Genomic DNA, 14251 nt, shown 5'->3' with positions numbered 1-14251 from the left:
CGGCCGCCCCGCATGGTCAAAGGCCTCATCGAGCGGCGCTAGAAGGATCACGAGGAGCGTCCCAGGGGCGACGACAACAGAGCCGCCCCCGAGAATCAAGAGCTCGGGTTCCAGGAGCCTGAGCACACCGTCGCCTTCATCGACGGAGGCGCATACATGCCCTCCTCGCACCGCAGCGTCAAAACCATGCAGCGTGAGGTGTGCTCGGCGACCCCGAGCACGGAGGCCGCGAGGCCCCTAAGGTGGTCGAACTCCCCGATCACGTTCAGCCTGGCCAACCACCCCGCCAGTACTGCAGGTGTGGGGCGATACCCCTGGTAGTGTCCCCCACCATCTGCAATGTAAAGGTCAGCAGAGTGCTGATCGACGGTAGGCCTTCGAGAAGCTGCAGGTGCCACCCAGGCGCTTGAAGCCGTCGCTCCCATTCTACGGGGTGACGCCTGGGCACTCCTTGCCCCTTGGGCAGGTCGAGCTGCCCGTGACATTCGGGAGTCGGGATAACTTCCGGATGGAGAACGTCATCTTCGATGTCGTCGAACTCCCCCTCCCCTACAACGCCATCCTCGGGCGCCCGACGCTCGCTCGGTTCATGGTGGTCACCCACTATGCGTACCTCACAGTCAAGATGCCGGGCCCAGCAGGCCCCATCTCCGTGCCCGCCGAGACCGGCAGCGCCCTCTCCTACGCTAAGCAGTTATACTCGGCATTGTTCTCCGCTCGGGCCGAGGTCGATGGACACCCAGGGGGCCCGGGACCCTCTTCATCCAAACCCCAACTCGCTGCCGACACCTCCGTTCCTACGAAGGAGGTCGTGGTGGGCGAAGGCGCTTCCCAGGTCATTCGAATCGGCTGCGACCTGGGCAGCAAATACGAAAGCGCACTCGTCGCCTTCCTCCGGGCTAACGTCGACGTGTTTGCATGGCAGCCGTTTGATATGCCCGGGATCCCTAGGGAGGTGATCGAGCACCACCTTGTTGTGCGCTCGAACGCACGGCCGGTGAGGCAAAAAGTCCGACGGCAGGCGCCCGAGCGCCAGGAGTTCATCCGAGAGCAAGTAAGTAAGCTCCTTGACACCGGCTTCATCCGAGAAGTCCTCCACTCCGAGTGGCTGGCCAACCCAGTCATCATCCCGAAGACCAATGGCAAGCTCTGCATGTGCGTCGACTACACCGACCTAAACAAGGCTTGCCCAAAAGATCCTTTTCCTTTACCCCGCATAGACCAAATTGTAGATGCAACTGCGGGGTGCGATCTTTTTTGTTTTCTAAATGCAAACTCTGGTTATCACCAAATTCGTATGACCATAGAGGATGAAGAAAAAACTTCTTTTATCACTCCGGTGGGGACTTATTGTTATGTATCAATGCCATTTGGTTTGCGCAACGCTGGGTCATCTTTCCATCGCGCTATGCGCATTACCCTTGACTCGCAGGTCGGCAACAACGTCGAGGCCTACATCGACGATCTCGTGGTCAAATCCCGAGACCGTGCCACCTTGCTGGAAGATCTGGCCGAGACTTTCAACAGTCTCCGCACTACCCGCTTGAGGCTCAACCCCGAGAAGTGCGTCTTCGGGGTGCCTGCGGGCAAGCTCCTCAGTTTGTTGGTCTCTAACCGAGGAATCGAGGCTACCCCAGAGAAGATCTAGGCCATCGAGCAGATGCGACCCCCAGTTCGACTCAAGGAAGTTCAGCGCCTCGCCGGCTGCATGACGGCCCTCGGGCGCTTCATCTCCAAGCTCGGGGAGTGAGGACTCCCCCTCTCCAAACTCCTCAAGAAGACCGGTCGCTTCGACTGGACGCCGGAGGCCGAGCAGGCCTTCCGCGACTTGAAGAAATATCTCACCTCGCCACCCGTACTGGTAGCCCCCTCTGAGGGCGAGCCTTTACTGCTCTACGTCTCGGCCACTCCTCAGGTCATGAGCATAGTACTGGTGGTGGAGCATGATGAGTTCTCGGGGCAAGGTGCTGGGTCCCAACTCCCGGCCGCCCCCGAGCAGTCTCCGGTTCTCGTGGCTCCTCCCGAGCAGGGAATCGAGCCCGAGCACTCGGCTCCTCCCGAGCAGGGAGTCGAGCCCGAGCACTCGGTTCCTCCCGACCAGGGAGTCGAGTCCGAGCACTCGGCCAGCCCCGACCACGACGCCGAGCTCGGGGGCTGTGACAAGCCCTCGGGTGAAGCCTCAGTCTGGGCCCGCCGTGTACAGCGACCAGTGTACTTCATCAGTGAAGTCCTCCAAGACGCCAAGATAAGGTACCCCCAAGCCCAGAAGCTGCTCTATACCGTGCTCGTCGCTTCCCGAAAGCTGCGCCACTACTTCCAGGCGCACAAGGTCTCGGTGGTCACCACGTACCCACTGGTGCTGATCCTCCAGAACCGAGAAGGCACTGGGCGCATCGTCAAGTGGGCGGTGGAGCTGGTGGAGTTCGATCTGCACTTCGTCAGTTGCCACGCGATCAAAAGCCAGGCGCTCTCTGACTTCGTGGCCGAGTGGATGCCCGTCCCCGAGATCAACCTTGAAGAAATTTCCACATATCCCGGGCACGATGCGTCCGAGTACTGGGTTATGCACTTCGATGGTTCCCTCGCGCTGAAAGGCGCGGGGGCTGGAGTGGTTCTCACCTCCCCAACGGGTGAAGAACTCCGGTACGTCGTGCAACTGCTTTTCCGAGCAACCAATAATATGGCGGAGTATGAAGGCCTCATCGCTGGCCTCCGAGCCGCGGTGGGCCTCGGGATTCGTCGCCTGCTGGTCAAGGGAGACTCCCAGCTGATGGTCAACCAAGTGTCCAAGGAGTACCAGTGCACGGATCCTCAAATGGCGGCGTACGTGGCGGAAGTTAGGAGGCTGGAGAGGCACTTCGACGGCCTGGAGCTGCGGTACATATCTCGCCGCGACAACACTCTGGCCGATGACCTCTCTCGCCTGGCCTCTTCCCGCGCGTGCGTCCCTGCCGGAGTCTTTGAAGAAAGGCTCACACGGCCTTCCGTCCTGCCTGCCAACCAAGATGAAGGGGAACCCTCGAGCCTAGTTGAGGGGACCCAGGCGGCGCCCTTAGTGGGGAGCCCCGTCAGGGTGCCGCCGCCCGGGGAGTGTGCTGCGCTTGTCGGCGGTTCTCAAGATGCCTCGTGGATCGACAAGATCCGAGGGTACTTGAAAAAAAGTTCCTTTCCGGGGATGATGCCTCTGCCGAGAGGATTGCACGACAGTCCAAATGCTATGCCATAGTAGATGGAGATCTCTATCGGCACGGCACGGATGGTGTCCTCCTGAAATGCATCACCCGGGCAGAAGGCGGTGAGCTTCTCACTGAGATCCACGAGGGCGAGTGCGGTGGCTATGCATCGTTCCGCACGCTGGTCGGGAAGGTCTTCCGGCAAGGTTTCTACTGGCCTACAGCTCTCCAGGATGCTTCCTAGTTGGTTCGGCGCTGAGGGCGTGCTAGTTCCACGCAAAGCAGATTCACCAGCCAGCTCAGGCTCTTCATACCATCCCCCTGTCATGGCCCTTCGCGGTCTGGGGACTGGACATTCTGGGTCCATTCCCCCGAGCCATCGGGGACTATGCGTACCTCTACGTCGCCATCGACAAGTTCACCAAGTGGCCGGAGGCGGTCCCAGTCATCAAGATTACCAAGAACACGATGCTTCAATTCATCTACGGTATCACAAGTCGCTTCGGCGTCCCGAACAGGATCATCATAGACAATGGCACTCAGTTCACAAGTGCCCTGTTCGGGGACTACTGCGAGGACCTCGGCATCAAGCTCTGCTTCGCCTCCATCGCTCATCCTCGGAGCAATGGGCAGGTCGAGCGTGCAAATGCTGAGATACTAAAGGGGCTCAAAACCCGGACCTACAACGTGCTCGCAAAGCATGGGAAAGGGTGGATTGATGAGCTACCTGCTGTGCTATGGGCCAACCGGACCACGCCAAGCCGCGCCACCAGGGAGACTCCATTCTTCCTCGTCTACGGGGCTGAGGCTGTCCTCCCCTTCGAGCTCACTCTCGGCTCACCCCGGGTGAATGCCTACTCCGAAGGCGAACAGGAGCAACGAAGGCGCGACGACGTCGACTACTTGGAGGAGCGCCGGCGACGTGCCGCCGTCCGAGCAGCCAGATACCAGCAAAGCCTGCGGCGCTATCATCAGCGTCACATCCGGGCCCGGTCACTCGAGGTTGGGGATTTAGTTCTCTGACGCGCTCAATCGCACGAAGGAAAGAATAAACTGACTCCTATGTGGGAAGGCCCCTTCACTGTTATCGGCGTCTCGCGACAAGGCTCGTTCAGGCTGGCTGCGAGGGATGGGCAACCGCTCCCAAACGCGTGGAATATCGAACATCTGCGCAAATTTTATCCTTAGGTGGACATGTTTGTGCTCATATCCGTAGATTTCTTTTGTTTACTAGTACGATACAGAAGGAGACTCAAATGTTTATTTAGTTTGCTATACCTGAGTGTATTCATGAAGCTCAACAATATGATTGTCTTCTTTTAGAAGTTCGAAAGAGAATTTCAGCAGGAAAATCAACAGAGTTTAGTGTGGATGAGCATGGTGCAATACGCTTTAGAGGCCGTCTCTATATACCACAGAAGGCAGATGTGAAAATGGATATATTGAGAGAAGCTCACCGGACTCCTTATACTATTCATCCAGTGAAACCAAAATGTATCGAGATCTAAAACAAAATTTTTGGTGGAAAAGAATGAAAGTGGATATTGCTAAGTATGTTGCAGCTTGTGGTGTCTGCCAACAAGTAAAGGCTGAGCATAAAAGACCTGCAGGATTAATGCAATCCTTAGAAATTCCAGAATGGAAATGGGAACATATCACTATGGACTTTGTTGTTGGGTTGCCTCGTTCACCTCGAGGCAGAGATGCTATTTGGGTTGTCGTGGATAGGCTTACAAAAATCTGCACATTTCATTCCAATGAAGACAACTAGTTCGGCACATTATTTGGCTCCCTTGTATATCCGGGAAATAGTGAGGTTGCATGGTGTGCCAAAATCGATCATTTTATATCGGGATTCCAAATTTGTATCTCAGTTTTGGTAGAGTTTGCAAAGTGCCTTGGGCACAAAACTTTCTCTTAGCACAGCCTTCCACCCTCAGACGGATGGTCAGTCCGAGCGAACCATTCAGACTTTGGAAGACATGGTCCAGATTTGGCTCAGCAAACATCAGAAAAGGTATACCAAATACATCAGAACTTGTTGACTGCTCAGAGTTGACAAAAGAGCTATGTAGTTGTCAGGAGACAAAAGAGTCACGGTGTCGCCAACCAAAAGTATTGGACGTTTTGGTACCTCTGGAAAATTTGGCCTGAGGTACATTGGACCAATTCTAATCACAATCTGAGTAAGCGGTTGGTTTTACTATCTTGAATAACCAGGCTCGATGAGTGGAGTATCTATGTCTCCAATGTTTCTATGCTAAGAAAATAGCTGAGAGACCCTGAGCATAAAATTGATGTGGAATCAATCATGATAGAGAAAGACCTGACCGTAAAGTGCCACCCAGTACGTATTCTGGATTTCTCAGAGCGAGTCATGAGAAGAAGAACTATCAAGTTTGTGAGAGTCCTTTGGACAAATCAAACAGAACGAGAAAAACTTGGGAACTTGAAGAACGAATGCACAAGGAGTGTCCGGAGCTTTTTGAGGCTGATGAGTCATAAGTTTTGAAATATTTTACCTCTGTTCCATAGTTGCCATGGAAGTGGCAGAATTCGGGGACGAATTCCTTTAAGGGGGGAAGAATGTAATACTAAATTTTTCGAGAAAAAAAAAAGAAGAAAAAGAGAGAGATTTGACAAAAAGTTGACTTTTTGATCCGTTGCTCGTATGGACGATCGGAGACCGCGGTTGCGTTCATCTCGTCGAGACGAACCCATTTTGCTATTCATATGTCCGTTCCGGGCACTTTGAGACCCGTAGCGAGCCCAATAAATTTAGACCGTTTGTTGTTTTAAAAAAAATAAAATGAAAAAAAGAGGATAAGTACAGGAGACCGATCCATCCAGAGCATTCGAGCACCGTGACTCTCTCTCGCGCGCGCGCGAACTCTCTCTCTCTCTCTCCCGCGCCGCCGAGCTCGCCGGCCTGCCGGTCGCCGCCGAGCCCCTGCTCGCCGCCGCCGCCGCGCCGTTGTTGCTCGCCGTCGCGCCGCCGCGCGCCTGCGTGCTGCCGCCGCCGCATGCTGCTGTCTGCTTGCCGTGCGTGCGCGTCGCATGCTGCAGCGTGTCACCACCGAGCCGTCGTGTCGACGTGCCGCTGTGCTTTGTGCCGGCTGCCGCATGCTGTGCACTAACCGAAGCAAGCCAGGAAGAGAGAAGCTAGAAGAAGCAAGGAAGAAAGAAAGAAGAAGCAAGAAAGAAGAAGCCAGGAAGGAAGAAAGGAAAAGAAGGAAAGAAAAGAAAAGAAAGAGAAAAGAAAAAAGGGAAAAAGGGAAAAGATGAGAAAGTTGGAAATTTCGGATTTTCGTCGGATTCGTCGTCAATTTTTTTCGAAGGCGATTTCTCGGTAATTTCTGAACATTTGTAGTTGGATTAAATCAAATCAAACAATTTCTGTCGTGTATTATTTCATGTGATCAATAGTCTGTTTCGTTTCGATAATCATTATTGATTTGAAGATACGACATCCGAGTCAAAGTATTCTTTTCGTTCATCGAAGCGAAGTCTAATTAATGCGAAGTTTTGGTTCGACTCTGAATTGGAAATAGTGTATTATTTCATGTGATACGGTTTTCTGTTCGGTTTTTTGAAATTTAGGCGTATACGCGATGTTTTCAGGCGTAGGATTGACGCTTCATATTTTATGTGTTTTAAATGTGTTTTAGTTCTAATAGTATGCCTGTACAGGTGGTACTATTTCCGGACGTTCTTGATCGAATTTTCTTCATCGTCGGTAAAGGCAAGTGAATGTATTGTATGACTATGCTTTAACCTAATATTAGGTTGCCTACATTCTTTAATTACAGTGCATTCATCTAATCTGAATGACTGATTTTGGGCTGAGTACTATGTTGTTTACGTTTCCAGAAGTTTACTCGATGATTGATTTATGAAGTGCAGTAGGCACGATATGCCATTCTGCAGTTGTTCATTAGTGTTGTATGCAATGTTTTTTTTTTGAAGTCTCAAGCATATTCCGGAAGTTATGTTGGTTATGCTTGAAGCACGTCATACATATACATCTCATGCATTGGAAGTTTGTCGTCGTCTTCTGGCCGCGATCGTACCGGTACAGTACCGTATGTCACCCGAGGAGAGGTACGGTGCACACCCTTACGTTACCCGAGGAGGGGTAAGGGTGAGAAAAGCATGTCATGTGCATGGTTATGTCTTCTTGTGAAATTCAATGAATTATTCATATCAAATCTTATTTTCCTTTAGTTAGCGTGTATATAGATATATATGCGGCTCTGAAGGTTTATACCAACCGAATGTTAAAACGTTTAATGTTATCGTTGGACTTGCTTAGTCATAACTGTTTCTCCTAGTGTTGGCGGTCTGTTTCATTACTATTTTCTATTTAGAATTGTTAGCACATTCAACTGTGGCTAAATAGCTTTTTGTTAAAGTACCTTTCACTTGCTGAGATTTTTGAATCTCACCTGTGTTTTCTTTACAGGTATGTTTAGATGTTGACGTGCATTTTGGGGATGGATCTCGGTAGCTGCACACACTAACTTATCACGATGTCGATAGCTCAACCGGTGTATACAAGTGGTGTGTCTGATGGTCCGTCGTTTGTTTTTGTTTATGTTGTGGTACGACGCTGGTAGCGTCGTGGCGGACTCTATATATATGCTGGTTATATCTGTTTCTGTCTGCCTGTGATATTTCTTTTGGTCAGTTATACCTCTCTATAGAGGAAATACAGCCAAAATTTCTTTTTTTTAATAAATAGGCTTGGTTGTAAAGTAGGGTGTTACACTCTCTCTCTCTCTCTCTCTCTCTCTCTCTCTCTCCCCCCCCCCTTATCTCTTCGCTTCACACACGCCACCCAGATCTGGTTCCCGCCGTCTCATCCGTCGTTGCCCTCCAATGCTGGTGCCATTCTCCTCCTCTGCCCCGCTCTACACCATCCCCTCCACCTCTACCTTCCACGCTGTCGTCCACACCAAACGCACCCTAGATGCGGCTCGGTGTCGACGACCAACAGGTCGGCCGCTGGGCTGGGACTCGGCGGCGACGTGCTCAGGACATTAGTCGTGAGATGGCGCTAGCGCTGGAGGAGCAGAGGCCGCGACGTGGAGCAACGCGGCGGCGATGACGTGGTCCAGCGCCCACGCTCACTTCCATCCGCCCAGAGGTGAGACGCGGCAGTGGCGGTGCAGCTTGGTGCTCACGCACGCACACTCGTCCGCCCGTCGGCCTCCCCGTCAGGCGTCACCGGATTCGATGCTGAAGGGAAATAAAGGAACAAGCTCTGGGTGTATGTGTGTATGTACTTTCTTCGAGCAAATTTGGATCGTATTTAGTAGCAAGCAGAATTTGGTGTTTGTGTGTATGTGTGTGTATCAGTCGCCTCTACCTTCGATTTTGTGTTGATTTTGTGGTTTTGATTTGTGTATGTGGAGCTCGGTGTATGTTGATGCCAGCAGAGAAGGGGGCACGGGAGGCGCGGAGGAGGGTGGTGAGAAAGAAGGGGAGCGGCGGCGGGAGCCGGCTCGATTCCGGCTTCGGATGCCGCTCCCGTCCGCTATTTTTTTTTATTCTCTGAAAATAGTAATAATATCGGATGAGCAACTAGTACTGATAGTATCTTTCTATCAGTACCAAGTAAAGAGTGCCGGTTGAAAAACCGGTAATGAAATTATTTTTCAACTAGCACTGATGAGGCTTTTTATAGTAGTAGAATCTGGATGAGAAATATCTTCAGGACACTTTGAAATGAGTAATATCCTTAAACAATGCCATGTAGGAGGCAGGAACTACTTACAACACTCAAAACTTCATTCCGGTGACCTGCTCCAGCAAAAATCAAGATGCAGATCCCTCTACGGACATTCCATAGCCTAACAGATTCATCCTATTCAATGCCGACCGAAACAGCGTCAGAACACAAAAATAATTTTGTACGTCCAGCCTTAGAATAGGTTATTTTCCAGGTTGTAAGATTGCGAATCCATCTGCCCAGTAGATTTTTTATATGTCCATATTTATTTAGGTTTAAAACAACCTACTCTATCTTATTACTATGTTAAAAAAAACCCATTTTAATCGTTTGATTCCTCTTTACCGAAAAAGCCCGTGCTTGAAATAATCGAGGATAGGTTCTTCTGGTCAAAACATATTTTGTTTTTATTACTTTATCATGAGTTATTTTCCTTGGTTAACAATACTGGTTGTTTTTCCGATTTGCATGTTCATTAATTTTCTTTTTACCTCATAAAAGAAACAAAATCGTTAGGTGGTATATTATATCTATTTGTTTATTAGAATTCTTTCTAATGACTTATGCATTATGTTATCATTTTCAAGTAGAGGATCCTTTAATCCAATTAAAGGAGAATTCTAAATGGATAGATGTTTTCGATTTTCACTGGAGATTAGTAATCGATGGACTTTCATTAGGATCTATTTTTTTACAAGATTTATCACTACTTTAACTATTTTAGCAGCTTGGCCAATTACCCGGAATTCATGATTATTTTATTTTCTTATGCTAGCAATGTTTAACAGTCAAATATGATTATTTTCTTCAAGAGACCTTTTTACTTTTTTATCACGTGGGAGATAGATTTAATTCATGTTTACTTACTTTTATTCATGTGAGGGGGGAGGCGTCTGTATTCAGGTACCAAGTTTAATTTGTATATTGCAAGTGGTTCTATTTTTTCTTTATCGAAGTTCTGGGTATGGGCTTATATGGTTCTAACAAACCAAGATTAGATTTGGTATGATTGATTAATCACCAATAATTACTCAGAAATGTGAACCAGAAGTAGTAAAAAAAAATCCTATACTGCTATCTTTTTAATAAGAAATGCGAAATAAAAAAAGTGAAGTAAAAGTACCCATAGATATTTGATCTTGCCTTGAGGAAATTTTTGATGAAGAAAAAGGACCAATGAATTTATCTATTCATTGAACCCTAGTGCGCGACTGACGGGACTCAAATTCGTGCTTCCACCTTGACAGGACATGCTCTAACCAATTGAATTACAATTCTGTTGGGTGTATGACATACCTATTTTTAAATATAACTATAAAAAGATTCTATTCGTCTGTTGTACTCTAAGAAATAGATGAATCAGTACTTACATATTCACATAGGATATATGGGGACAATAAAAGTGGCATAACTAGTATGTCGCGATTTTTTATCCCTAAAAATAAATGATAATCTACTTTTTAATAAGAAAAACTCTTTTCTTATAAGAGATATGGATTTGAAAAAAAATCTTTTTTCTCTTTATCTCTATTTCTATGGGTCGGATATTTTTTATTCGGAAGAAAAAAATTGATTTAATTTATACTCACAAAACCCTAAATTTTTGGACATATATATCTAAAGGGCTAGGGTTCGACGAACTTTCGGGGCCTTTCCCTACGGTTCCATGCACGCGGGGCCGCATGTGTATTACTGTATCAGTACTGTAGCTACGGTCTTAGATATTTACCAAAAAATAAAAAATATATTTATTTCATTCTAAAATAATAACAACAGAATATCTCACTTATTTCTTTGCTCATACATGTGGGACCAGAGAAATCCAGCGTGTCCAAAAAAACTCCAATCGCTGACAAAAAATCCTCACGATCTTATTTTTCCAAATTATTACTTCTATTAATCTTTATTATGCTACCTGTTTTTCACAAAATAATAATTTTAATAATAAACCTGTATACTGTGCTACTATTCAATTAATTCTGCATGTAATTTTTCTCAATACACCTCTATTTGCACTTTACATCCTCTTTTCCAAGGATTTCATAATTGGTACGAACGGGCCAGGCTTAGCATGCCAATCTCGGTCACGGGCTCACGGCTTCTGCCTTCTTCCTGCCGCACGCGCCGCCCATTCGACGGCCGGAGCTCTCGATCTCGGCTTCTACCTTCCGCACGCGGCCTTCCCATCGCAACGGTATGTCAGCCCCTTGATGCTGATCGAGGGAGACTGCATTTCTGATGGTTTTCTCACTCGCCGTTGCTTCGCTCGGGGTCGTAGATCTGCCACCGGAGGGGGGTGGTTGTTGCTCCGCCGCCGGCCACCTCTGGCGGCCGCAAGAGCTCGCCGGGGTGGTAGATCCGCCCCTGGCTTCGTGTCACAACTTTTTTTTTTTGCTCTGTTTTTTAGGGGTTTAGGATTCTACTCCCTTTACTTACCAGATCGATGCATCGTTTAGCGGTCGACCCGGTTTGTAGGCTAGTCCAAATGGAACTGGGGACTCGCTCCATTCAGTGGGCAAGCTCACCGGTCGGATTTCCGTTTGTTTTGAGCTGCACGTATGCGAAGTATAGAAATTTGACCTAAGATCTGAAAATACGGTAAGGCCATTAATATGATAAGAACAGGGTTCGGAATAAATTCACATGTGCAGTTTGTTGATGGTGAGATTGCAGTACTAGCTGTGGCTAACACGCACGAACATTAGTGGGTTTGGGTTGAAAGATAAACTATACGGTAATCCAAGCTCTATTGGATACTAGGATAGTAAGTTTCTCATCTACAGGGCTAGATTTGGTGCAAGCATGTTATAACCATCGAGTTTCCGCTAAAAAAAACTGTCCGTTACTCTGGTGTCTGGAGATAGGTAATTCCAGTAATATTGTACATTCGTTGTCAATGAAAAGCAGCTAATGTGTACTTGCAACATACTTTTATGTACACTATGCCTTGAAAATGATTGTTGGTCGCAATTTTCATTGCTCAGAAGTTAGTGAATAAAAATTTAAGTATGTAATATCGAGCTCTAGCTTTGCTATTTTCTCTTTAACATCGATAACCTTGCTCATAATCTTTTTTCTAAACGTTTACACATGCTACTGGCCATTTACCTCTGTTATGTAGACCAAGCAGAACAGAGAAAAATGTTTCTTTATTTCTAATGTATGGGGTGGCGGAGGCCTTTCGAGTTTTCTGGTTTTTTTTTTAAGTTTTGGTCTGTAGATACTAGATAGCTTGATGGGTTGTGAAAAGATCTTGCATATTAACATGTAAGTGCCTATAGTTTTTTTTTAATGTTTATGGGTCACTAGGTAGCAGCTTGGGCTTGCGGTTGTGTATACACTATTTTTTCTATTTTACATGTTCAATTCTGAATTATGGTACTCTGCTGTTGTCTCTGATGATTGCATGGTGGCTTGTGGAACTATTTATTACTATTTTCTTAGTTTGTTCGTTCGTTTGAATTTCCAGGTACTGCCCGCTTGGAAGATGGTAGATGAGGAACATGCTCCAAGCTCTAGGAAGAGGATTGCGGGTACCCAAATCAACAAGGATAATCCTGAGCCTGATGATGACGGACCAGAGCAAGAGATGGGGACATTTAAGAAAGCTAATGAGGATGTGATGGCAACCCGGAGAATTGTAAAAGTTCGGCGCCAGCAGCCATCATCAGCTCCTTCTTCTAATCCTTTCTCAGCAATCAGATTTACCCCCAGTGATTCTAGTGTTCAAACAAGTGCCCCTGTCCCAGAGCCTCAACCTTCAGAAGACAAAGCTGATGACAGCAGCAATGGTAGTGGGAAAGATACTTTGTTTGTACCGGTTAAGAATGCAGATTCTGGTGAGACACCTGAGATTCAGAAGGATGATTCAGCTGCAAAAACGGACTCTGATGCCACAGCTGAAGCGCCGCCTCAACCTGTTGAAACCAATGACAAGGCAGAAGACACAAATGATGGATCTGATGAAGACAAAGTAGTTGGAGAACCCAAGGAAGGTAACAGCATGTCATCTGAAGTTGAGGGCAAAACAAAAGAGGGGGATGCTGAAGAAAAGAAAGGGGTAGATGAAGCTGGAAATGAAGATAAAGTCAGCAAGGACAATACTGAGAAGAAAGATGGAGGTAAATTAGAGACCAAGGATGGGTTGTCTGATGAGCAGAAGGATGCTGATAACAAAGGGCGGTCATCATCAGCGACACCCCTGTTCTCTTTTAAGAATCTGTCAAGTGGTCAAAATGCCTTCACAGGTTTGACTGGAACTGGATTTTCAAGCTCATCGTTCTCATTTGGCTCAGCCTCTAAAGATGGCTCAAGTGCTGGACTCTTATTTGGGCTAAAGAGTGACGGTTCTTCATTCCCTTCTTTTAACCTTGGTGCTAGCAACAACGGGAGTTCCTCCCTAGCTCTTGCTACTTCAGCAGAAGCACCCAAGAAATTTGCTATGCCAGAGGGCCCTGTTGAAACTGGCGAAGAAAATGAGAAGGCGGTATTCAATGCTGACTCCGCATTGTATGAGTACTTGGATGGTGGTTGGAAGGAAAGAGGAAAGGGGGAACTAAAGTTGAACGTCCCTGTATCTGGTGGTGAGAGGGCTCGGCTTGTCATGAGGGCCAAGGGCAATTATCGACTGGTTCTGAATGCAAGCCTTTACGACGATATATCGCTGAAGGACATGGATAAGAAGGGCGTGACATTTGCTTGCGTGAACAGCATCGGTGAGTCACAGAGCAGCCTTGCTACATTTGCTCTGAAATTCAAGGACACCTTCATCAGGGAAGAGTTCAAAGCTGTGGTGGAGACTCACAAGGCGAGAAAGGCATCTGACGCACTGAAGACTCCCGAGAACTCACCGAAGGCAGCTGATGTCTGAAACCACTCGGGTTGCTGTATGTGTCAAGGGAGGAGCTGCGGGCGGCTGATGAGAGATACTGTTTGTTATTCCAGTCTTAAGTAACAATATCGTATCATGCCATGTCTGACTTGCGATTGCATACGGTTTCCTGATGCTGTTTTTGGAACAGTGGGTAGCCTGTTGAACTTCCATTGAAGTCATAATCTTAGTAAACGGGAGATGAGACTCCTTTGGTCTATAGCTTTTTACTGCTCCTTTATCCTCTGTTAAGCTATGCGCGCTGTGTTATCCATTTATGTCTTTTGAGAATGAGATCTCTCACTAATGTGAGCTTACTCTGCCTTCCTTCGGATGGGCTTTCTTATGGTGTGGCATCCAGCAATTTGTGGGCGACTTCTCTTTTTGGTCCTTGTTGGGTAAGATGGGCCGGTCGCCGGATGATGACCGATTCATGTCTGTTCGACAAGAAGCATTGCATTTCAGTTCAGAACAGCC

General features: G+C 47.6%; 1 protein-coding gene across 1 annotated transcript; it reads left to right on the top strand.

Annotated features, from left to right (window-relative positions):
- The first annotated feature begins 10936 nt into the window (after nucleotides 1–10936).
- LOC133895599 (nuclear pore complex protein NUP50A-like) lies at nucleotides 10937–13994 on the top strand. The gene is made up of 2 exons (XM_062336030.1): nucleotides 10937–11098; nucleotides 12374–13994. The coding sequence occupies exons 1-2, from the start codon at nucleotides 10976–10978 to the stop codon at nucleotides 13772–13774; spliced, it is 1524 nt and encodes a 507-aa protein (XP_062192014.1). The 5' UTR covers nucleotides 10937–10975; the 3' UTR covers nucleotides 13775–13994.
- The last annotated feature ends 257 nt before the right edge of the window (nucleotides 13995–14251 follow it).

Source organism: Phragmites australis, chromosome 16 (assembly GCF_958298935.1).
Source record: "Phragmites australis chromosome 16, lpPhrAust1.1, whole genome shotgun sequence".
NCBI lineage: Eukaryota > Viridiplantae > Streptophyta > Magnoliopsida > Poales > Poaceae > Phragmites > Phragmites australis.
Note: the sequence above shows the minus strand (reverse complement) of the source record. Positions and strands in the feature narration are given on the sequence as shown.

Bases quoted from the DNA above. Each gene is read 5' to 3' on its own strand.
- LOC133895599 (XM_062336030.1), top strand. From the start codon at position 10,976: ATGCCAATCTCGGTCACGGGCTCACGGCTTCTGCCTTCTTCCTGCCGC. The intron at 11,099-12,373 runs GTATGTCAGCCC...TTGAATTTCCAG, and splicing joins GCGGCCTTCCCATCGCAACG to GTACTGCCCGCTTGGAAGAT.